At 37.8% G+C, this 25,768-nt stretch overlaps 1 protein-coding gene and 1 long non-coding RNA gene across 8 annotated transcripts in view; one reads left to right on the plus strand and one right to left on the minus strand.

Annotated features, from left to right (window-relative positions):
- Positions 1-25,768, minus strand: part of LOC309480362 — a 133,429-nt gene that overhangs the window by 62,783 nt on the left and 44,878 nt on the right. The window lies entirely within an intron of this gene.
- lemd1 (LEM domain containing 1) lies at positions 8,067-24,931 on the plus strand. Of its 7 annotated transcripts, XM_082146145.1 has the most exons (10): positions 8,094-8,604; positions 8,946-9,143; positions 10,530-10,596; positions 16,673-16,777; positions 17,222-17,423; positions 19,482-19,587; positions 19,685-19,843; positions 20,592-20,653; positions 24,003-24,067; positions 24,195-24,931. In XM_082146145.1, exons 5-10 carry the CDS (start codon positions 17,229-17,231, stop codon positions 24,475-24,477), a joined length of 870 nt encoding a protein of 289 aa, XP_082002271.1. In that variant the 5' UTR covers positions 8,094-8,604; positions 8,946-9,143; positions 10,530-10,596; positions 16,673-16,777; positions 17,222-17,228; the 3' UTR covers positions 24,478-24,931. The 7 variants fall into 7 exon arrangements, with proteins under 7 accessions (XP_082002274.1, XP_082002275.1, XP_082002271.1 ...); XM_082146148.1 differs by lacking the exons at positions 24,003-24,067; positions 24,195-24,931 and adding exons at positions 21,944-22,012; positions 22,317-22,635 and having other exon boundaries at positions 8,067-9,143; XM_082146149.1 differs by lacking the exons at positions 24,003-24,067; positions 24,195-24,931 and adding exons at positions 21,944-22,012; positions 22,317-22,635 and having other exon boundaries at positions 8,082-9,143; positions 19,688-19,843.

Below are 25,768 nucleotides of genomic sequence, written 5' to 3' on the forward strand. Positions count from 1 at the left end.
TAGATAGATAGATAGATAGATAGATAGATAGATAGATAGATAGATAGATAGATAGATAGATAGATAGAGTCCTTCCAAGTGAAGGAGGTGGTGGTGGGGTTAGATAGATAGATAGTTAGATAGATAGATAGATAGATAGATAGATAGATAGATAGATAGAGACAGACAGACAGACAGACAGACAGACAGACAGAGACAAATTATTAGCCTACAGTTATCACATGCAAAAATGTATATTTCAATTAATATTATATCAAAGTTATATAACAGATAAACCACATTATTTTTTAGCAAAATTTTGAAATATTTTGGGGAGGGGGAGGAAAAAGAAAAAAGCCTTCTGCAGTCATCATGCAGTCAAATACTACTATTTATATTTAATACTAATTTCAATGTTAATGATTATAAATATTACATTATATACTCTATTGTAAATATTTAATTCATATAGTTTCATATATATTCATATTTATTTTCACATTACATTTGTTAAATACATACATGTAGATTTAAAACTACATTTAAAAAATTATATTGAAATATTTGAAAAAAATACAAGAAACGTATATTATATTCATAATATTTAAATTATATAGGCTACATTTCAATAAATTGATATTATATTGCTATTTATACACGTGCGCACACACACACACACACACACACACACACACACACACACACACACACACACACACACACACACACACACACACACACACACACACACACACACACTCCCTCACAAACACGCAGACTCTTGTCGTCTGCTGATATTTGGTATGGGTGGCGCGTCAGTGTCGTGCAGCTGGCATGACCCTCCTCCCCTGCCTGACATTTAACAACACTTTCACTCCCAGCAAATGCACTGTGTACACACACATAAACTGGGGATAATTAGAAATCTGTATACAGAATAATTGTTTCACTCTTCCACAGTGAATTTTTTATAATCTCACACAGTAAATCTTTAAATATCTTCTCATCCACACACACACACACACACACACACACACACACACACACACACACACACACACACACACACACACACACACACACACACACACACACACACACACACACACACACACACACACACACACACACACACAGATACTCTGCAGGTTTGTAATTAAAGCTGCACAGTTACAGCAGGAGAAACATGGACCTGACATTATCCCGGTCTGGGGGATTTCCCAAAGGAAGGGCTGAGCTACTAAACGCTCAAAGGGTCCCTCATGTATGTAGGCTGTACATTGGCACGACCATGATCTGTGCTCTACTCCAACCAAAGCCCAAAATAAAGAATGAAACATCCAAATCTGAGGTGGAATTTAAACAATATCACATGAGCAACAGCGTTGGTTTGAGTCATTTAAATAGATAATGAAAGAAGAAACAATCAGGAAAACCAGAATGAATGCCTATTGGTGAAAGTAGCACTGTACAGAAGTTATCTTCACCAAATGCTCTCCAGTGTACAATACAAGCCACAAAAAAAGCCATCCCAAGGTTTTAAAGGCAATAAAATCGAAACGAGATTTTCCAACATCCATTGCAAAGACCTCAACCACAACAAATCAATCTATTCCACCTTGACACACCAAGGTAGACTATCTATCCCACTGCCTTGAGGCAGGAGCAGGACCATATCCTATGCTTTATCTGAAACCCAATTCCCCTCCTCCAAACAAGATAAATGAGAGGCATGAGATGGGGCTGTTTGCAGGTTGGTTACAGGCAGACTGTTCTGTCATAATTAGAGCTCTATAGACTTTACGGTGCTCGCATCTGACTGAGATTGAATGAGTCCTGGAACAGAATGCACCCTTTCTGATGCATCTTTTAGTATGTGTCCTATTATTGCTCTATCATGTTTTAGTACTATGCACCCTTTTGCCTCAGTATGCATCATGTATCATGCTTTAGTATACAAACTATTAGCACTGTCACTGTATTATACAGTTAGGTTCTGATACATCCGGAATCACACTTCATTGTACAAACTGTTAGCACTGCATCAAACTTTAGGATACAAATTATCAGTACAATATCATGATTTAGTATGCACCCTTTATCATGCTTTAACATAGAAACTATTAGCACTGTATCATACTTCGGTATACAAACTATTAGTACTATATACCCTGTATCATGCTTTGTATACACAAACCATTAGCAATATAAAATGCTTTAGTATAGAAAAATCTCATGCTTCATGAAATATGCTTCAGTATAGATTATCAAGCTTTGGTATACAAACTATTAGCACTATATGGTTTACAAACCATTATATGTCAAGGCTTTAGTAAACATTTATACTCTTAGCATTGCAGAATACTTTCATATGCATCCAGTAACATGCTTTAGTATACAAATTATTAGCACAATATAATGCTTTAGTTTACAAGCCATTAGCACTATATCATGATTTAGTATAAAACTATTGGCATTGCATCCCAAGCTTCATTATACAAACTACTATTAGCATAACATCATTCTTCAGTATACAAACTATTAGCACTGTATTATGCTTCAGTATACAAGCTATTAGCACTGTATTATGCTTCAGTATACAAACTATTAGCACTGTATTATGCTTCAGTATACAAGCTATTAGCATTGTATCATGGTTTAGTAGGCTACATAAACTATTAGCATTATATCATGCATTAGTATACAAGCACAAATGTGCTTTCGTATAAGAAAACACTATATTACACTTTAATATTTAATTTCTGTAACATGCTTTATGCACTATTACTTACTGTATTAGCTTTAGTATTCATCCTATGCTTTATTCCCATAATTGATTTAGCAGACTGCGTAGTTGAAGAGCATAAGTTGAGGTCTCACTTAGGTAAAATCATTTTGTTTTAGTATGTGAAGAGACAGATTGCATGAGAGTATGTCAGTTTGTATTTGATATTTAAAGACAAATGAAAGGCATGCTAGGGGGGAAAAAAATAAAGGCAAATCATCTTTGCTATTCAGCAGTTGTTCAGACTGATGGAAAACATCTGTGGAGATCTGAGACAAAACCAGGCTTCCCTGCCCATAAGAGCAGGCCTGTGTGATGATCACAACGCAGAATACCATCTGAATATGCAGATTAAGAGGAAGATTCGATGAAGGTTTCTGAGAGGTTTAGACTGTCCTCACACACAGCCGTCTGGCTGAGAGAAGATAAGATGGCTGTAATTCTGATGAGACAGTTCTTGTTTTTGGCCATCCACAACGGCCACAATTTGTTTTGAGCCTTGCCTTTTAGGACCACATGAAAAACAGAGCCTCACTTTGGCTGCCAAATGCCCCACAAAACCAGATATGCTCATAATCTATCAAGCCATTTGTAACAGATCTAAAGCATTCAGAAATGTACTTCCATTATGCAGCATAACACTTTTTATATGCAAGCAGGGTCACTTTAATGACCATCATTTTCAAATAACCTTGAGCAGCGAGTCTATCATAAAGCCATGACGAGATTACTAGCACCTCTGCTGGATAATGAATAATTATAGCTTCAGGCCTGGTTAATTATTGACTGTTTTGATATGTGAGGTGAGTGTCAATGGACGGATATGAAAATCTACATGCTGCTTGATCTCATAGACTGTCTAGAAGGGTGTTCTGGCCTGCTGATAAGTCTTTCATTACGACACCGTCTCGCCCCTGGAGCCTTCATCCTTCCCTGCTCCTCCTCCCCTCCCCCCGGCTGTGTCCTCGCTTAAAATAGAGCTACAAACAGACTGGACCTGACCAGACTGACAGCTGAGGAAGAGGGGGAGCAGGAGAAGAGAGGGAGAGAAGAGAAACAAAACTCCCACTTGATAAGTGCACAAATCATTACACATCCAATACTTAAAGATCTGTAAAGAGTTGAAGTCATGTGGCTTTAATGTCATATTAATGCTAGTGTAATCCTAAAAACTGTTGATAAAATGACCAAAAATATCTTGCACTCATGGGCGTGGCCAAATCTTTGTCCAATCCAATGTGCTCCAGAATGAATATGTCCCGCCCCCATTACCACCTGCTTCTGACCAGCAATAGAATAGTGTTGGAAATCTCAAAGACAAGGAGACTTGGTTATATCTTTAGCAGGATTCTTTATTAGAACGTGCAGTTGGGTGCATATATGCAGTGGCATATACTGGTGTCTCCCCGCCACCCCCTCCAGCTGCCTTTACCGGGCTGTTGGCCCCCAACCGTTGTGTTTCCTCCAGAGCCACAGCCAGTAGCTCGCTTTCTCAGCCTGCTCTCCCAGCTCCTTTATAGCTTTCCGCAGGTTTGATCCCACCACTCCTGCGCCATGGAGCAGTTGGACGGCTGTTCTCCCAACAAAGCCCCAGCACCCGACCTCCACTGGGTAGACCCTGGCTCTCCAGCCCGCCTCTTGGCACTCCGCTGCCAGCTCGGAGTACTTTCGTGGGCTACTGTCATACCCTGTTCCCAGGGAATGTAAAGTTCAATGAGGAGGACCATTTTCTCCACCGTGGACCACATAATAATGTCTGGCCGGAGGGCAGTTGTCGTAATCTCTCTTGGAAAAACCAACTGCTTCCTGAGGTCTGCCAACATCTGCCACTCTTTGCCGGGTGTGAGCATGGTGTTCCTCTTCTGAGCAGGAAGTTGGAGCATGCTACTAGACTTGACAAACCCTGCCGGGGAAGTTGCTGTTGTGCGTTTTGCTGCTGCCCTACAGCTCTCCAGGACCTCCGCCAACTTGGCCAGGACTTGATCATGGCGCCACCTGAAGCGTCCCTGGGCCAGCGCCACTTTGCACCCTGATAAGATATGCTGGAGGCTTACTTTGCTGTTACCACACAGGGGGCAGCCTACCTCATCTCCAAACCACTGGGTGAGGTTCCCGGGGGCATGGGAGGGTGTCATAGGTTGCCCTTAACAGGAAGCTGAGCCTGGATTGTGGCGTCCTCCAGATGTCTGCCCAGGTGATGCGTCTATTCACAGTTACGTCCCATCGCGTCCAGGCTCCTTGACTGCTCTGGGATATTGCCTTTACGTGAAAGCGTTCCTGCTCCAACCTGGTAACTTCATCCACCACCATGGTCTTCTGCTACCTCTTGTTGGCTTTAGACCAGAGCTGCTGAGGTACTCCCCAGCATAGGCCAGCCCGACTGGTCTGGACTCACCCCATCACCTCTCGATGTTGCAGACTGGAGATACCATGCTCTACTTCAGCTTGCGCCTTCCATTCTCGGCCTGTGCGGATGGGGACTTTCGCACTCCTTATAAGTGGGTCCACTGAGTCCTTTAGCTCCAGTACAAGAATCTTGCTTGCTCCAGTACACAAATCTTCTCTTGCTTGTACCCTAGGCTGATGGATTTACTGGGGATCTCCAGCATGTTCCGGCCGAAGAGACTTGCGTCGGAAAGCAGTGGGGCAAGCCCAACCACTTTCGAATATAGCTATGCCCAATACAGTTTTGTAGTTCTCAGCAGATCTTAAACAGATTCTTAAATTTATAATCCCACAAATAATAGTTCATCCCTGCGTCCGAATATGCCAACTTGAGACAAGTAGTATGTCCAAATTCATATATAGTACAGAATTCAAGGTGGGCGAAAAGTGTCAAGACTTTTTTTAATGGTCGCAAAGATAGTTTCAAACCAAATGTACTTCAGTGTGTGATTGCGGATGCAGCTTGTGCCATGACTGTGATGTGAAGTAAAGGCTATTGACTTGAAAATGGGATGAGCCCATTGATATGGGCAGATAGACTTCCAGTTTCAACAGGAAATACATCAACACAGAAAGCAGTGCTCGTCAACATTTAAAGCTTTTGTCACTGTTTATACTCATAGCTTTTTATACAACTGATGGAATGCATATTTCTTGTTTTAATTATTAAGTTATTAGAACTTTTAAATTAGATGTTAAAGGGATGTTATGGAAATTTTAAAGGGATATTATACTCATGAAAACACTCAACTGTCATCAGTTTTTTATTAAATTATCACCAAAGATGAATATGAATGTCATGACTTACTCACCCTCATTTGTTCCAAACTCTTATGACTTTCTTTTGTCTTTTGAGTAGAAAAGAATGATTTGATCCAACATCGCTACTACACTCATAAACTCGCCAAGCAGAGCCAGGGCAGATGTCAAGATTTTCAGTGAATAATGACTTAAATTTCCATCTTTTTCTCACACAATTATTTTATATAAGTTGAAATAAATCATATGAACCACTTTTATGGTGCTTTTTTTTTTGTCTTATTTGCTTGTATTGTATTAAAGGGATACTCCACCGATTTTTCATATTAAACTATGTTATTCCCTTAACTAAGATGAGTTGATGCATACCTCTCTCGTCTCAGTGCGTGCACTAAATCGCTCTGTCTTGCGGCGAAACTTTGTTAGCGCTTAGCTTAGCCCAGTTCATTCAATATGGGCCAAGCAGAGAAGCTACCAAACACCTCCACGTTTTCCCTATTTAAATACAGTTACTCGCGTAGTGTAACTCGACCTAGGACGGTGACACAAAACAAAACGTTGCGCTTTTCTAAGCGTGTAAAATGGATAACTATATTGTATGGCGGAATACCATAGCAAGTGCTTGTAAGCACTTCGACTTGGCGCAGTAATATCTTCACTCGTGAAAAATCCTCTCACCGGCCCCCGCTCCCTCTAGTGAAGATATTACTGCGCCAAGTCGAAGTGCTTACAAGCACTTGCTATGGTATTCCGCCATACAATATAGTTATCCATTTTACACGCTTAGAAAAGCGCAACGTTTTGTTTTGTGTCACCGTCCTAGGTCGAGTTACACTACGCGAGTAACTGTATTTAAATAGGGAAAACGTGGAGGTGTTTGGTAGCTTCTCTGCTTGGCCCATATTGAATGAACTGGGCTAAGCTAAGCGCTAACAAAGTTTCGCCGCAAGACAGAGCGATTGAGTGCACGCACTGAGACGAGAGAGGTATGCATCAACTCATCTTAGTTAAGGGAATAACATAGTTTAATATGAAAAATCGGTGGAGTATCCCTTTAAAAAGAGTGGTCAAGAATATTTACAAAATTCACTTTTTGGGTTCCACAGAAGGAAATATGTCATAAAAGTTTGGACCGACAAGAGAGTGAGTAAATAATGACATTTATTCACATTAAAGTTGCAATGTAATGGAAGTAGTGATGCTATGAAGATGCTTTTCTGTATTGTGATTGCTCAGATTATCGAAAAAAGAAAAAATGTTGGGCGGGTATTTGGTTTGCATCAGTTGTTGATCGGATGGAGGCAGATCTGAATGCGAGCTTGCAGTTGATTGTAAGAAAAGGGCAGGGTTTAAGTGGACTAAATGATTGGAGAAGTCCAGCATACATCACCAGAGAGAGGTCTGATGTTACACTGAAAGATCCAGTAATTGTATTTTGATAAAAAATTCCAAGGTAAATTTTTTTACACAAGCATGGATGAATCTTTCATTATAAGATTATTAAGACACATTAAGAAAATAGATAAGGTAAATTTCCATTTTCTTCAGACTTTTGGAATTAGGCCACTCATACCAACAAATGCAAGTTTTAAAAAGCCATTCAACCCCAAGCAAGCAAGTCTGTCCAGAGATGTTACAATTAGTTAACTGTAAGAAGCTTAACATAAACCTAAAATGACAAGTAACCAAGTATAAAAATACAGCAGAAAGCCACCACTAACCATGCCTAACGGACCAGATCATGTGTAAAGGGATTTTCTCTCTCATTTCACTCCTCAGTCAACAACACAAGGCAGGGCGGGCGGGAAAGGAGGAAAAACTGCAGGAAAGGTAATTCGCAAAGAGTGCCGTCCTTGCCAGGAATTTGGCACGCACGAACAAAGAAATTCCTCCAAGAATTTGCAAACACAAATGCATCGATACACAGGAACTGCAATCTGACAGAAAAAGCATCTAATGACACTCCATGAAGTCGTGTCCCCCATGCATTACACTCTATCTTTCAAATTCCATCAAAAACCTTTTTTTTGCAAAAAAGTTCTTTAACTTGATGAAAGTGAGTGCAGAGCCCAAAGCACGCGGCTCCTCAGGGGAAGCGGCTGGTGAAGTTGAGTGTGCTGGAGGACTCACATGGCTAACCTCAATGTACTCGCTCTCTCTCCTCACCTCAGCCCTGCTGCCAGCCAAGCGAGACAGATCACTCCCCAGCAAACGCTAGAAGAGGGAAAATTGTAGAGACACAAAGATCGGGGGTAACACAAGAGGGATTCGGTGAATGGGATAAGACGGCGTTTTAAGATGGTGGGAGAGGAACTTTGAGATAAGATTCGAGACAAATTCAGCACATAACTGTATCATGAGCAACAAAAACGACAGACAAAGGAATATATTACATTGCTGCTTATTGCGTCACAGTTTTTTGGACGAGGGGAGGTGGAAGGATGTTTTTGATGTTTCAGAATGGACGAAGCTTTTAGACAATCCATTTCAGAATATATGCAACAAGCCTGTTTTTTCCCCCCTCGCTCTCTTCCTCTCTTAGTAGGGTAGCATTGCATGTCTTAGGAAGACCCGGTGAATAGTAATGAACTAAGCTTGTGTGTCTATTTGACAGAGCAGAAGAATGGGGGAAAGAGGTGGGGGCTGTGCAGCATGTGTGTGTGTGTGTGTGTGTGTTACAAGGAGAGCTGTGAGAATATAGCAGAGGGATGCAGAGGAGAATGGAGACAGCCTTCCCATTCCACCACTCCTCCCCTCTCACTTCTGCTTTTCCATGTCAGAGGGAAAGGAGTTCTGAAGATGTACTACTGAATTCTTATGTAATCTCGTTTTGTTTTTTGTCCTCTTTCTCTTCAGTTTCTTGACAGGGGTCTGCCGGGCTTCTGCGAAAAGAGGCACTGAGAGGAGAAGAGTTGTGAAGATATACTACTGAATTCTTTGTGAATTTTATTTATATATTTTGTCTCCTTTCCACTAGTTTCTCAGCGAAAATATGCTGGATGTGTTTTTCTGTAAAAAGAGATATTTCAGAGAAGAAAGAAGAAAAAAGAAAAAGACTGAAATCACCTCAGAGAGGGAGAGCACCTGCACGGAGACCCTCGCTGTTCTGTGTTCCTCTATCCACCTAAAGGGGCATCAGAAAGGAAAAGAGACATGGAAAGAAACATTAAAATAGGTAAGAAATTTGATCAATTTCTCTGTCATTTTTTTTTTTTTTTACTATATATAGTATATATTTTTTTATATAATGTATATTTATTGTTATATGTTTACTGAATACGATTAATATATATATTTATATATAAATTGATAAATGTAAATTGATATTGTTATATATAAATTGATATAATTTGATTAATCAATTTATCAATAAAAAGATTGACTATATATACATATATATATTGTATAACATTTATTATATTTTTTATGTATATTTATTGTTTTATTGCTTACTCAATACATTTATTAATATATATATATTATATTATTTATATGTATATATATTATAGAAATATATATCTATATATATTTAATTTATATCTAATTTACATTTATTGCAATAAACTATTGAATATTATATGTATTATTTATTTTCTTTTTATAATATTTATAATACATGATTTTTAATAAATATATTTGTTATAATTTTTCTAATCTACATTTCCAGTATAGCTTTGTCATAATTAAAATGTTGTTGTAATAAACATTATAAATGTCTTGTTCTCAACAGTTGGTAGAACCAACTGATTTTTAATCAATTTCACAATAAAACAAGATTTATTATAAATCGTATAATTTGCATTTTGTATTAATGTATTTTTTATTTAATATATTACATTTAACATATATTATTTAGTATATTTGTTATTTATTTATTATAAATATTATTTATAATAAATATATATGATAATATTGAATCTACATTTCCAGTAGCCTATAGTTTTGTTGCAAGTAAAATGGTGATGTCATTAAAATGTGTGGGGAGATCGCAATGGCTTGTTCTCAACAGTTGGGAGAATGAACTAGAAAATGCCCCCCACATGAAATGCCACCTGATCAATCTTGCTTTTTAACATCCCAGCCCTAGACATAGATGTTGTGCCCTTGAACAGGCACTTAACCCTGAATGGCTCCAGTGGGAAGCCTCTGCTGAACGTTGATAAACGCATTTGTGTTCAGATGAGAGAATTCACCTATGTGGGGATTCTGATGCTCCTTTCTGGAGCGGATCAAACCGCTGGAGTATGAAGAGTGCAGCATCCGGTGTGTGTGTAACTCAAATAGCAGTTGTAGTGTTGAGAAGAGGGGGACACATACAATAGCTTCTCCCTCCTCTAAGAGGCAATGGCTGCAGTGCCAAAACAGAAGCACAAGGACTCATTGAAGAAAGTAAGAAAGAGGCTTGGTTAAAGATGGGGCCCGTCCTCACCCTTGTTTCATATATTATTGTGGCCTTTAAAAATTATTGAATTTATTATTTTATTTTTTTATGTCACTTCTTGCTTTAAAGAAAATAAACATAGCTTATAATGACCAGATTGAAACCAATTTGTTTTTTCAGACTTTCTTGGTCTCTTTTTTTCTCACTTCATACGCAGTTGGTTGCCCGTTCCCACATCCTCAGTCTGGTGAGCTACTCATTTATTTCTGTTTAATATCTTGAGCATCCCTCATTATGTCTTTTTAATATATACACAAACAATGAGTGTGCTTTATGTTACATTAACAACTTCCATTTGACCAAGCACTGTAATGTTTTTGTCTAATTAGCTTTCATGGGATGTGACTTCTATTATGATTTGTCAGTGAATCAGAGTTAACAGCCAATCAGAACGATCGTAGGAGCCTCTAAACGGACTGTTTTGCTGTGTTGCACTGGCTTGGCATAATGATCATTAGTGCATGCGTCTGTGTTAATGTGAGTAATTAGAGTTATGTCTAATGCATAAACCTGAATCACTTCATTTAACTCTGTGTTGTCTCATTGGCCTGAGCAAGACACAAATCTTTCCTTATCCCTTTCCTGAGGCTGAATTATAATGCATGTGAAACCAGCCTGTCAGATTTCATTAATAGGCGGATTTTATATTTATATTTCTGTCACATGTTATTCTTGACAACATTTTAATTGGCTATGTTTGCTGCTTGATTAAAGCTGTCACCTAAAAGATATAAAAATGGTAACAGAGTTATGGTACTGTGATTTACTGCAGTTGTTACTGTTGGTAGTTATTTTATGTGAATTAGGGTCCCTGAATAAGCATCAGAAAGGGGGCGAAACTTCCTCTGCCTTGAGAGACTTCATGAGCAACATACACACTGTTTCACTAGGCTATAGGCCTACATCACAGTAGGGAAGACTATCGCAACTTGCATTGCATGGCAACTTTATGTTTTTCATCTTAAATGGTATTTTGAGCTATTCAACAATTTTAATAGTTTAAGTTGGGAATGTGTAAACCATACAAATTCCCATAGGAGAATGATGGGAATATGCATGGCTAGGTTTACACATTCCTTCCCACTTCACCCAGGCTCATTAAACCTTATTTTTCTGCAAAAGCAATGTATAGCTCATATGCTCCATATAACACGCTGTTCATAATATAAGGAAAATTAGGGCTCCTTTGCAGCAAAAATTCTTTCTTTTTTTACAGAAACCATTAATAAACTAACAAGCAGGCATCACTTTTGCTCAAATCCTGTGCTATATTCCTCCAATTACCAATCTATTCTAGCCTTCCAGAGAGGGATTTCTATGTGAAGTGTTAATGTCTGAATGAACACGCTCAAATAATGAGGTAGGAAGATTTGTTTAGCAGAAGAATGTCAATATTTTTTGTGATGTGTTGTCATGACACAAGCACATGTAGTGTCTCTTTCCCATTCTGGCAAGCACTATGTTGGCAGAATTCATATGCTATGAATATAAATGTTAATCAAATATTAATCAGATCTGATAAAGAGCCGAATTGATGACATGTCTCTCTCTCTCTCTCTCTCTCTCTAATCGGCTCTTTGCCAGATATTTATGAGGATGAATGGTCTGAGACGACCAATATTTTTATTGCCAGAGAGAGAGAGAGAGAGAGAGAGAGAGAGAGAGAGAGAGAGAGAGAGAGAGAGAGAGCCGTCAAAACCAACAATTTTGGCACAGTGAACTGATAGGCCTATATGAGACTCACATAAAACAACAGTGTATGCTATTTTGCTTGTGAACTAATAAATACTGTGAAAATATGATGCTAGCATTCATATATTTGGCTTGCCAAAGCCTTGCGTCTTGTCTGCATCTTTAGTGTTTGTGAGAGTTTAGCCTATCGCAGATATTGACAGCCGAAATGATTTTATACAGCAGTAAACAATAAAATATTTAATAACTTACATTTCAGACACAATATAGCAGGTTTAGTCCATCTGTTTTTTGCTCCGCCAACGAAAATTCCAAACAAAACCACAGCAGTAAAGTCACGCGCTCATAGGCATCACGCAGGAGTAACGTTGCTGAATGAATTAATGAATGAATGAATCAGTCGTATTTTTTGATGAATAAAGTGACTCACTGATAAAGAGTCACTTGTTTTGAAGAAATCAGTTGAGTTTAGTGAATTATTTAAATACTTATAAAGAGACCTTAGGCCTATTCCGTTTTGAATGAATCAATTGAGTAAATTATTTAAATACTCACTTATAAAGTGCCACTTATTTAATTCCTGAATGAATCAGTGTTTTTGAAAGAATCAATTGATTGAGTCAAGTGATATACTGACTCACTCATAAAGAATCAGTTTTGTTTCTGAATGAATCAGAGGATGCCTCCAATTATTGCAGACTCAGTGGGTAGCCTACTTATTTTGAATAAGTAAACTTTGCGAGCGTAAAAAGTAATTATGTTCTATATAGTATGAATGTGTGTAGTATAAATGTAATATGGACGTACTACATTTGCCATGTTGTCATTATCACGTGACCTACCAGTCAGTTGCATTGCTTCACTGCCATTCACAAATCATCTCCTGTGGTCTCATGGGATAATATTGGCTGAATCCAAAATCTCTGGTACTTATTTTAAATGAGTAATTACTTCAACTGGCACTAAAAAAGTATGTTCTATATAGGCTAATTAATGTGTGTAGGAAGAATGTTATCTGGACATAGGCCTACTACATTCGCCATGTTGCCTTTATCACGTGACCAGCGTCAGTTACGTTGCCTCACTTTCAGTCATAAATCAGAATCTCGCTGGAAGAAGTAGGTCATCCAGGTACTTTCTGCCTACTCTTTTATGAATACTGTGAATTTGGAAAAACTTCTTTTGTCACATAGCTACTGTTTTTCGCCTACAGTATGCGATTTTGGATGCAGCCAAAGGGTCCATCATATGCACTTTAGAATTTCACCGGAAGTAGCTGGTTATCCAGTTAGTTTTTGATTACTCTATGATGAGGATTGTGAATTCCGACATAGGCCAATGTTGTCACATATTGCCTACTATATAATAGGTCATTCTTCTGGTATTCTAAGTTATTCTGGTATAGTTACGTGAATAAATCGCAACACCAAGCACAGACCTCAAAACAAAAATCAGATTATAATATGCCATTTCATCAGGCATTTTATTATTGTCTGAATGGCAAGTTTGCCGAACGGTTTACATGTAGATTGTGTTCATTAATCAGATCTGCTAAACTCCCTTGAGCTGTGTGTAAAAAAAAGTATTTTGTCAGAGGCAGAAAGTCAGCTAGACTTAAGAGTCTAATTGTAAATTGAATGTTTACATAATCCTCTCAGCATTCACCAAGGCCACTGTGGAAATCACAAAAGCCTTTTGATTAGTGCTGTACCTTTTTATTTCTTGGCATCGTTACAGAGTCTAATCAAAGACTGTTTGGAATGTTCTGAGAGACTGATGGACTAAAAAACACATCTCACTACAGAACTGGGATGTGGAACTCATATAGAAGAAATGAAAGAAATGAAAAAGTAACCCATACATAAATCAAGAGAAAATCCCAGAATTTCCCCCCAAGGAGTAACTTTAAAAAGAACAATGAGATACAAACACTTTAATCCTCCCAGGCCAGAAAAACTGAATAATAGTCTCTCTTTTGTTTAATTATTCATGATGATGTGAAGTTTTTTTCTCTTTAATCTTCTGTGCAGACTGCAACTTGGCTCAAGTGGTTTAAATAGAATCTGTTTAGCTGCGAAATAGACAGTCACGTAATAAAGGACGGAAACACAGCAGGTCTCATGGTGGTTTCACCTCGGAACTCAACACTACTGTGCTTTATGGCTTTCTATTCCTATGTGATTTTGATATGGTGTATCATGTAGGGTTCAAAGCCATTAGGTACAGAGTGGCTTATCAGCAGTGGATTTAATCAATCTAATATATATCCATTAGAGCTTTTGCTACGACCCATTTGTTGTAGTTCGAGAAAAAATGTCTGTTGAATGGACTAAAATAGGCTCTAAAACATGACGAGAGCTGAGACACATACAGTGAAACATTTAATTTACAAGAAATACGCAGCAACATAATAATGCCTAAATAGATAGCAGTGTTATTGTTTAACCGAGTTTCAGTTTTGAATGTTAAACATGCAATTTGCAGTGCCAGTCTCAGGCTGGGTGAGCATTGGGGTGATGGTATATTCACATTTGCCCTCCCTTGCATCATGGTCTCCTTGGAGAAGAGATGCATTCATTTGAGAATGAAAGGAGAAAAAAAATTAAACAAAAAAGATGAGAAGAAAAACGCAGAAAGACAGGGGTGGGGAGAGGAGGTGGGTTATGCATGTTGATGAGTGAATGAATGCCACACTAATCTTGGCAACAGGCAAAGCATTGCATTTCCAGAATAGAGAAGCAGAGTGAATCAGAGTTCATCCACTAGGGATGCACCTTAGTGGTGAAACACACAGAATCTGTGCCTGCGCCCGCCACTGACATGGGGGAGACAGAGCGCAGTTGTGATGCACGGCACGTTTACTGTTGGCAGATCCTTCTGGACTCTTGAAGCTTATTAGTGGCTTGTAGTACACGATAATCCTTTTGCTAGGAGCCCTATGGAGTAATGTATCAGGAAGATATAAGCCTGTGAATAACCAAAATGCAGTCTATAGCCAATAAATTGAAAACCTACAGTCTGTGAAGATTAAGAAAATTATCTGCAGTTTGTTGAGAGGCAGTTTTGGAGCAGGCATTTGCCTTTTATTTCTACAGAATATATCATTCAAATGTTGCTTTAAATGCAGCTCTTGGGAAAACTGGTTATTGTGAAGCTGGTGTCATTACATTAATCGTTATTGTTACTAAAACTTCATTATTATATTGATCTCTGGGATACTTGATTAATATTAGTCAGACTCAGTCACAACAACACTGAATGGTCAAATAATTTTGCATGACCACTAAACTGGATATTTCACAATGGCAACATGGGTCGTATGATTCCGCGACCTCTCTCTTTTCATGAAGTCAGTATGTAACAAGAGTTGGGATCATCTTTTCTTACCTATAAAGTGCTGCAGGGATGACGTTTTTTTTTAGGGCAAAACCTGAAAATGAGTTTAGCACTCCGGTTCCATCGTCCAAAAGGATTTTGGTTAAAAGCCTGAAATAAAGTCATGAAACAAGCTCAAGATATTTTCACTTTTTACTATGACATAAAACACACCAGTAAAACCCCACTTGTGTTTTTTTAAAAAAGATTTTACATGTCTTGAAACAAGGGTTGCTAAATGGAGATTTTATAGGGGTCATCATGTCGAACGTCATCTATATGCACTAGTCTGCTTTCACAGCTTCATTGTGTTTATAATCACACTCTTGCAAACTATTCTATATCACACTTTCAGGGAAAATGTTTATATATATATATATATGGACTGAAAGATTTGTCGTAAAATCAGTGGAGGTGACGTTGAAGTCGAGCAACCATGGTATAGTTCGTTTATAGCCTAAGGTTAGCTTTTTATTTCTGGCAATAACATTTAGGCTTCAAAATTCATAAAAGTTCTGTACATTTGAGAAAATTATCTTGATGGACAAAAAATAAATAATCATAGTTGACAAAAAGTATCTTAAACATTTGGTGATCACAGAGCTTATTTTTTGTGATAATTTGAAAAGCTTATGGAAAAGTCCTATTGGGTTTTTGTTGAGGTAACCAGTGTGATGCAAACTTCTGGGTTGGCCTACAAAAAAAGGTTTACCGGATTATCAAACAAGCAAAACGTAGGGCAGGATTTGATTTTGTCCATCGGGAATTGATTGGATCGTTTTGGTTTGCTTTTGCTGTGATGTCATGTGAGTGACAAGTTGTAAAAACAGTAAACACATCATCAGAGAAGAACTGTTGCTGCAAGAGGCAGGGGAAGTTTTTTGATTAAAGATTAGGCCTAAGTGAGCACTTAAAATAAATAAATAGGCTAAATAAATAACTTATGTACACGAATAGGCTAAACAATTTATAATAAATACTTCAATATTCCATACAAAATAAGAATTTTCCATTTTGATTTCATGACGACTTTCAGGTAATCTACAAGTAAGATATAATAAAATGAATCAAATCAGTTCAGTATTTCAGTAGTTCCTGTAGGCCTATTTATTCATTTGGTCATTATCACTCTAACCCTTACATAATATATGTTTAAAATAAATAAACACTAACGATAGAATTATATATTTTTTCAGTTGACATGCCTTTGAAGAAATGGCGGGAAAACATCCAACTTGTGACGTTGTCATTATTAACCAGAGGACGTCATGTCAGCGCGCGGATATTAAAATACTATCCAGGTAACGTTGCTTCTTTGAGGCTTGTTTAAAACACCATTTGCTCTTTGTCCGCAGTGAAAAGCACTACAGTTTCTAGCAAGGTGAGTTTGCAAACATTAGTTTCATATTTTGTCGCGTTGAACAGGTCACGCGCAAACAATGACCAAACAGACTAACGTTAGATTGCCATTTATTACCTGCAAGCTGCTAACGTTATTGACCATCAATTATTATCCGCGCGTTTCTGGTCTCCTGTGACTTCTGTGTTGATTTAAACTTGTACAGTCGTGTTTTTATATATTTGTTTTTATTTTGTATGACCAGGCCGCATGAATGAATCAATAGGCGTTTCTGAGCGCGCATATAAGGAGAGCCTAGTGAGCAGCTGTTGGTGACAAGGCTGTTTGGACTCTCAAAACTCATTTCCTCAGGGCTTGGATTTTCATATGTGTTAGTTTTCCACAGCTGACACATGCCGGTGTTTGTGGAAGACCCAGCTCACTTCTCCAAAGAGAGGCTGATGTCGGCGCTCATAGCGCATAATGTGGATCTACCTCCACCCGAGAGCAAGAAACACGCTTATGTGGAGCTTTATCTGAAACATGTGAGGACAAACAGCACAGATTTCTCTAGTGATGAAGAGGAGGATCATCATCTTCTTGCCAGCGTGAGTTAAAACGCAGGTTTAGCAGCTGTAGAGGTCACGCTATTAATCTTCATTCCTGAAGATTTATCTTTCTGCTCTTGACAGTGTTTTGATTCACAAGATGTCTGACATCTTGCAGACAGGTTTTGTAGGATTCCCCAAACTGTTTCTATATCCACACTTGTCTATCCAGTAGTTTGACGCAAGGTGGCGTGATTGAAATGGATTTGATATGTGCTGTGAATATTCATACCCATATGTTCTTTGCTTTCAAGCTGTTGAGGAGTTTGTAGGTCATTGCCTGTCAGCTCCCAACTGCAGTGAAATACAGTTAAAGCATGCATGCATCTCTGAACATCAAAGACTGTTCTGTCGAAATGAGAATTTTTTTTTTTTCTGAGACTGAAACATGATCCCTCAAAGTTGTAGAATAAGGCTCCAGCTGTCACACACACACACACACACACACACACACTCTGGCCGTGTGCAAGACCTCTGCAGGTGTGTGTGTGGGTCGGGGGCCCTCAAAGGGGGCTGGGGAATCTGGGTCAGGGCCATCTTAGACTCGGGTGTCGAATTCTCCGTTTATGATTAGAAGTGTGCACTTTGTGATGACCAAAGTGTTGTTGCCCTGGAAAGTAGCATGCCTTTGCCAGATTATGAGTTGGCAATTTCTTGTTTTATATTTTACAATAACAAACTTTTTAATCTTTTTAATCTTTTGAACCAACCCTTTTGAAGCCATTACTGGTGCAATTTTAGTTAATTATTAGAAAATGTTAAGAACTTTTTAAAGAATGAGCAACAGGATAAAAACCGTCACTCATTGTGTTCAATTGCAACATGCATATTGCGTATGATTGTGTAGACTGACCGAGGTAATGAAAACCAAGTTGTTTGTGACTATTGTTAACTAAAACTATTAAAAATATATTTTGGTAATTTAAATAAAGCTAAAATAAGATATAAACATTAGATAAATAACTTGAAAATTGGAATTGTTGCATTGGCAATTAACCGAAATAAAATAATTTTAAGTTAATGAACTAAAATGACAAACTGGAAATTAAAGCTGAATTAAAATACTATTATATGGTATAAAGTTACTTAAAATGAAAAAGAAATAAAAGCTAATTGAAAGTTTTAATACTAAATGCTATACATTCACACACAATAACTTGTTTTTAAGCGTTTCTGTTGTCTCGCTTGAATAATGCAAGCGTTTTGGTCTAACTTCTTAGCTAGCAAACAGACGGCTCATTTAGGGTCATTAACTGAAAGTAGACATCTAATAAATTCCAGTCAAATAAGCACAAAACTGCTGTCTAGCATTTTTGCTAGGAAAAAGTATGGATATTATTGGTGGCTCAAGGCAGGATTGGTGAAGACTAGCAAATGAGACTATTAGTGGTCTGCAATTTTTGTTTTATTGCTGAAGTGGTCTGCCGCCTAAATGTTTGAGAAACAAATTGCTAGAGGGTTTTCTGACTAAATGCTGCATTGAAATGGCTCAGATACTGTAAATGCCATCTGTTCTGATCCATAAGCACTGCTGTACAGTGCATTTCTTCTGGTTTTACATAACCATGCAAACCTCAAATATTTGTACAACACTGTTCTTTATTTATTGAAGTTTTTCTATATATTAATATTTCCGGAATTTGTCACAAATATGTTAACTTTGCATCCGGACTCACTTTATCTCGCTCTTTTCCGTACACCTTATTTTGTGCTTGATCGTGGAAAGCGTTTTTGCTCAATTCTGCTAAAATGTGAAGAAGTTACTTCAGCCTGAGGTTGGTATGGGTTTGGGAAACTGCTACGGCAGCTAATATTGGATGTGACCCCTTTTCAGAACGTGTCAGTGCAAGATGCAAAGGCGAGAAAGCCTCAAAACAAGAGTCTATTGAGGATTGCGTGAGCCGAGGTTCACCCTTTGGCAAGCTAGTGTCAGCATATGTTTATTAGATTATGCTAAAATGTGCTGATTCCTCACTCCACCATGATGAATCGCTATAATTTCACTGCCTCCAGAGGATTTGATTAAATAGTTTGTTGTGTGTTTATTTCCCTGTACAGGCCGAGAAAGAAGAGGCGGCAGACATGGTAGACCTGGGCTCACTGACTGATGATCAGCTGAAAGCCAAACTGCTCCAGTATGGAGTTAAAGCCGGACCCATTGTAGGTCAGTCAGTTTGAGTCACAGTCTTTTCCTTTCAGAACAGATTATGCTATAAGTTCAACATCTTCTTATGTGTGTGTGTGTGTGTGTGTGTTCTAAGCAGTTTCCACTAGAGCTTTATATGAAAAGAAGCTGAAAAGGCTGCTGGATTCTTCAGCACAGACATCACAGCACAGGGTCAATGGCACAGGGGACGCAGGCCTCTACTCGGACAGTGAGGAAGAGGCTGAGAGGGAGGAAGACGAGGATAAGGACTCCGGTAGGGAGCAGCATTGACTCTCGATTATTCAATGGGTTGCCTGAATGATTAGACGATTGATCGGTTTAACAAATCTTTGAATTATACATTAATGCATTTGAGAACCTCATTTTTGTTTTAAAACGCTCTGTCCACACATTTTTCAAAAGTTTCACACTGAAACATTGGATAATGCTAAAAATCATCTTACTGCGCATGCTTAATATGTAATAAAAATGATACAGAGAGACCAGACATAATACAGTTCTTGCGCCATTCTTCTGGCATGATCGTTTTATTAGCAAAATATCTTACCAATTACTGGTGACTTTTTCATTTTTCAGGAATGTAATCTGAAGATTGTACGAAGTAACATTTATCTTTAGCAACTCTGTGAAAGTGAATGGCACATAGTTGGCAGGCACATACCTTTATAACATAGATTTCTTTCGTTACAATTTGCATCACATGACTAAGCATGCGTCATCATTATCAAATGCCTCTATTTTCACTGTCCACACTATAACATGAAAACTGTGTTTTCAAATTTACCCACTTGGGAGAGCATCTTCAAAAAGCAAAATTTTCACAGGAATACATACATTGTCTCAGTGTGGATGGAAGGCCAAAAAAAAAGTGTACATCTTGTCAACCAATGTGTCCCATCACTAATTTATAGTAAAACATTTTTATGTATTGTGTTTCTCTTAAAGACTTTGTCTGTTATTGTTTTTGCTGGTAATACATTTTCATTTTGCATGTATTCTAGAGTCAGAGCAGCTTCGGTCTAAAACAGTGTCCCGTACAGAGACCAGCAAAACAGCAAGCAAAGTAAGTGGCTTTACATGCACCTCAATTCATCCTTTGTTACTTCCCTGAGACTGAAACATGATTCATCCATTATCTCAACTGGCTCTCCATATTCTGCTGTCAGTGTGTTTTGATCATTAACATGGACAACAGTTGTTGCTTGGGTCTTTCTGTGTAAAGAGGCAATGCAAACCAGCTGTCCATCAGTTTTGTTGTGTAAGGCCATAAATTATGTATGTGAGATTGACACTTTTGATGTAGCAAAGAGGCCCTTGATGGTAACTCAAGCTCACTCGGTGGTATGATGGATTTTAAAGCTGAAGTATATAATTTTAATGCTACCAGCATCATAAAAGGGTGTCATAAGTAGTGGCAAACACAGATAATCCTGCCCTAAAGAACCAATGTTACTACGTTGGGCAGCTTAGGACACTTTAGGGTTCTGTGCGTCCTTAAAAAGAGTCCTAAAGTCCCCCTGTAGTCAACAATTGTATCTCTTAAACTACTCTTTGATCACCAAAATGACATATTTAAATGTTTTTTTTTTCTGTGAAAAAAAATATAAAATAAATTCTAAATGCATGTTCTAGACCTTATTGTGAACAATTCATCGGTTGTCATATTGATGACTATATGTATTGATAATTTGATACATAAAATACTCAACACACGTTTTATTCAATATGTATTGAAATGTTTTAAGTACTTGCAGTACCCTGTTTTGCTGATAAGCAGTATTAAATTCCCAGTTTATGGTGTACCATAGCCTGTTTAATTGAGCAAAAGATTCTGCGTTGCATGATTAATCTTGATAATATTGATTTGTTCTGAATGGAAATATGGTATTATTTTTTTAATTTTTATTGTGTAGGTCTTAAAGCCTTAATTTAGATTTTTTGTATATATATATATATATATATATACAAAAAATCTAGCTTGAATAAAGCCCTGCAGATACTCTGTACTTTTTTTGACATTATTTGCTTAGAAAATATGGGCTTTATTCAATTTTTCTGGAGCTTGCATCTAACCCAGTTTCACCCACACACCAAAGAGAGGCAAGCACCAAACAGAACAATGTTTAGCTCAGCAGAGCTTTGTTTCAACCTACAGAAGCTACTAATAGTTGTTTCTGCGTACTAAGCTAGACAGAATAAAGTATTTTAATATAAAAAAATTATGAACTGCAGCTTTAATATCTCAATGTGGTTTTTCAGTAGTGTGAACATGAACAATAGTACCACTCTGTGGTTAAAGTTAGTATGGCATTAAATTGTGATGTATGTTGAATTGCATTTTTCACATCCACAGGTGCGCATGTTCAGTCAGAGCAGAGATTTTTACCCTGGCTGCTTTATGCCCTCAGCTGGATTAGTAAATGTACAGTATGAACCGTTCTTATGGGCACAATTTTAAAGCGTCCTACCTGATCCTTTTCTGCAGGGGATAAAGGGGTCAATTACATTATCATTTGTTTCTTCCACAGAATTTGTGTTGTGAAAGATTTAAGAGATTTAGACACTGTATTTTATGCACTTGCACTTTTTTTTTTTTTTAGGATTGTTTGATTCCATTGCACTGAAGGATTGTGGGCTGTCGGTGCTACATCTGATTGACTGTTCCGGATGTCATATTGCTTTGCATACATTCCACTTGTGCTTTATTCAGTTTGGTTCTTTTGCAGGGAAAGATTCAGCACAAGTCTTTAGACTCCTCCCAGAATGGGTCTTTGGGTCAAAGTGGGTCCCAGTACTCAACCTTCAGCATCACTGAGATGGTGGAAGAGGGGAGTCTGAACTGAGATATCTCAATAATTATGAGATGATTGTCTGGCAGTGATTTTGTTTTAATTAGTTGTAGTTTTAAGTCTTAGGGGTTTGTTCTTGCTGTGTGATTGTATTTGTTTTGTCTGCAGATTGAGAACAGATTCAGTCCTCAGTCAAAGCAAACAGAGATTGAGAGGAGATTTGGTCAGAGAACCGAGCAGACGGTGGACAGCAGGGCCCTGCGGGTGTGTGGCTGCAGATAATATGTTTGCTTTAACAGCAGCACTCATGTCTGACAAAAGCTCTTATTTCTCATCAGGGCTACATGAGGCTGGATAAAGACACCATGACAGGCAGATCTCTTTGTTTAACATCTCCATCAGCCCATCAAACTATCACAGTAACTGCTTTCCCCCTCAGCCTTGCTCTTCTCTCCTCAGGGTCTGCCTCTTCGTTTGTCCTCACTCTTTCGGTTGATGTTTAATTCAGCAGACATATTGCATTGCCAGACATCTAATGGGCTTTCACACTCCCTCTGTCCTTTGGGAAATCCCTCTGAGTTTTCTTTTGTTTCTTCCTTTTCTCACTTTATTGCACTGACTTAACCTCTGTGAAATATACAAAGGAAAATGTTTTGTATATTTTTAGTACTGCTTTCTTTCTCCTGATTTAATATACCGTGAAGTCACTGCATTGGTGTTTGGTAGGTAGGTCAGAGAGAGGAAAGCGCTCATGAGTTCTATCAAAGGCCTGGCTTTCTTGTTTCTGACCCATGTGTCTTCGATCTTAATGCGCATGAATGCAGCTCACATGATTCTTAAACCCTGTATGGCTGAGCCGCACTGTTACACTCTTCATCACCTATTTCAACCCAAAAGCATTAGGAAAAAATGTATTGTGCTTTACAAATGTAATGTACCAATCATTGTGATAAGCATGGGAATATTTTTTTCCTCTTTATAGTTGGCTTCTGAGAATTTGAGGAAATTGTCATGAAAATATATATAATTATTATAAAAGGATTTACACTACTATTCCGTCAGTAAGATTAGATTTAAGTAACAAATTAACTTTTTATTCAGCAAGGACGCATTAAATTGATCAAATTTGACATTTTTACAGAATATTTCTATTTCAAATAAATGCTGTTCTTTTGAATGTTATATTCATTAAACAATCCTGGAAAAATGCATTTTGTATCACCACAAAAATATGAAGCAGTACAACTGTTTTCGACATTGATGATAATAATAAATGTTTCTTGAGCATCAAATCATCATATTAGAATGATTTCTGAAGAATCATATGACACTGAAGACTGGAGTAATGATGCAAAAAAAAAAGCGCATCTTTTTCATCATTTTAAAATATATTATAATTAGATGCCTTTTTTTATTCCATTACACTGTGATTGTGCTTTCCAAATGACTTGCAAATCTGCCCCGTGTTTTTCTTGGGTCTAGGCTGGTATTTATCTTCCTCTTCACTCTATCCTCCCATATTTTTATGATATCCTGCTTCACTTTTCTATTGTAGACTACACCTTTACATGTAGTTTATCTTATTCAGACGGTTTTGTTTTAATTTTTTTCTCTGGCCAATAGGAACCTGTGATAGATGTTCTTTCAGAGATGTTCCCTGACACTGTCAAAACCCCCACTGGAATCTAGTGAGTATCATCTGTGATACCTTTCTCATACATAAGTACTACCATTGTTCGGAAACTATTGATTAGCATGCCTCTGCTTTAATTTTGACTGTGTAAATCAGTTCTAATGTCTTTTTTCCGCTTGCAGTGCTACGAAGAGACGGCCTATAAAGGGAGCTGCAGGACGCCCAGTGCAATTTAAATACCCTGAAATGCCACCACTGAGTCCAGCTACACTGGAGAGGCAGGATATTCAGCAGCGTCTGGTGCCTCTGTGGGTTCAGATCGTGGTTTTTCTCCTGGTGGCCTGCCTTCTGTACCTCATCTACTCGTCTATGGAAGAGCCGCTCTCCAATCCGTTCACTGCTCTGAATGATGCTGCTCTCATATCCACCTCACAGGACTCATCCGCCACTGACGCTACAGCTTAACACCGACGCCAAAGGATTCATCTCAGGCTCAAGTCAGCAAGATATCCTTCATATGACTATCCTTTATAAAGTGTTGTCAGAGGAATGTATCTGTGATTGGACTGAATGAAACTCAATGAAAATACTGTACATCATATTTCCACCATCCCTGCCTTCAAATACCTCATAGGATTTTAAACTTGAATTGATGGGATGTGTAGTTGGCTAGTCATGTGCATTCATTGTTTCCTCTGAATTATCTTTTACCATAGATGTGTATTTTATACCATTTGAAATTTGTGCGGGCTGTTTGTGCTGTTGTCAGCGTTCATCCTGATTCAGCTACCCGAACTCAAGAGCAATTACATTCTTCTCTTACATCTTGCACTGCTGTAATAATGAGTCTTGTATGATCTCTTTCAGTTTTTAAACATGTACTTTGTTTTATTTGTGAGTAAATAAATATGTTCTCTTAAAACCCCTCTGTGGTGAAAATCAAGTTTTTAATGTTATCTTTGGTGTTTTTAATTCGCTTTAAGACAAACCATGTGCAAATTCACAAGTCACATTGCTGAGTATTGTCTCCTTAAAACTGCAGTGAACCAAAGACAAAATCGTGGTTTGTCAACGAGTGGATCTCAGAGCTAGTGAGTTAGTGGAGACGGGGCTAATTTGCATATTCCTAGAACCGTGTATACTAAATGATGGAAGGGTGTAGGGTTTCATTCAAGCTATTTTAAGGCATGAATAAAAAAAAAATTGAGGATTTTTTTTTTTTTTGATGTCATTTTGGTGATCAAAGATGAGATTTAAGCGATAAAATGATAGACAACATGGCAATTTTAAGATTGTTCTTTGTGAGCTTATAAAGAAAATCGTTTATATTAATATCAGGAGGATCTCTAGATGCCAAATTTTGTGAAAATAGGACCAGTGGCCTTAAAAAAGGAAGCTTTATAAGAGCATAAGTTCCTGAATTAATAAATTACTATTAATAGCTGCACTTTGTGAAGCCCTAAATATAATTAATATCAGAAAAGGATGATCTGAGTTTAATTTCAGAATACAGCTGCTTTTTTTTCCTACTAAATATGACCTTTCAAATATGTAATGTAAGAATAATTATATGATTAATGAAGGCAGTTACTTGGAGTACTGCAGCTCAATATTCTGCAAATTATTTCAAATTGTTCATTTGTTTTAAAGCTTTCGATATCTCTGTTGTTGATCACTCAAAACGCAACAGGTGGTCTCATTTTCATCTCATTTGCTCTTCACATTTGTGATTGGCTCTATATCACACCAGCAGGGG

The sequence above is a fragment of the Leuciscus leuciscus genome, assembly GCF_965113295.1.
Source record: "Leuciscus leuciscus genome assembly, chromosome: 18".
Lineage (NCBI taxonomy): Eukaryota > Metazoa > Chordata > Actinopteri > Cypriniformes > Leuciscidae > Leuciscus > Leuciscus leuciscus.

Bases quoted from the DNA above. Each gene is read 5' to 3' on its own strand.
- lemd1 (XM_082146143.1), top strand. From the start codon at position 17,229: ATGCCGGTGTTTGTGGAAGACCCAGCTCACTTCTCCAAAGAGAGGCTG. The intron at 19,844-20,591 runs GTAGGGAGCAGC...CATGTATTCTAG, and splicing joins AGACGAGGATAAGGACTCCG to AGTCAGAGCAGCTTCGGTCT. The intron at 20,654-24,002 runs GTAAGTGGCTTT...TCTGGCCAATAG, and splicing joins CCAGCAAAACAGCAAGCAAA to GAACCTGTGATAGATGTTCT.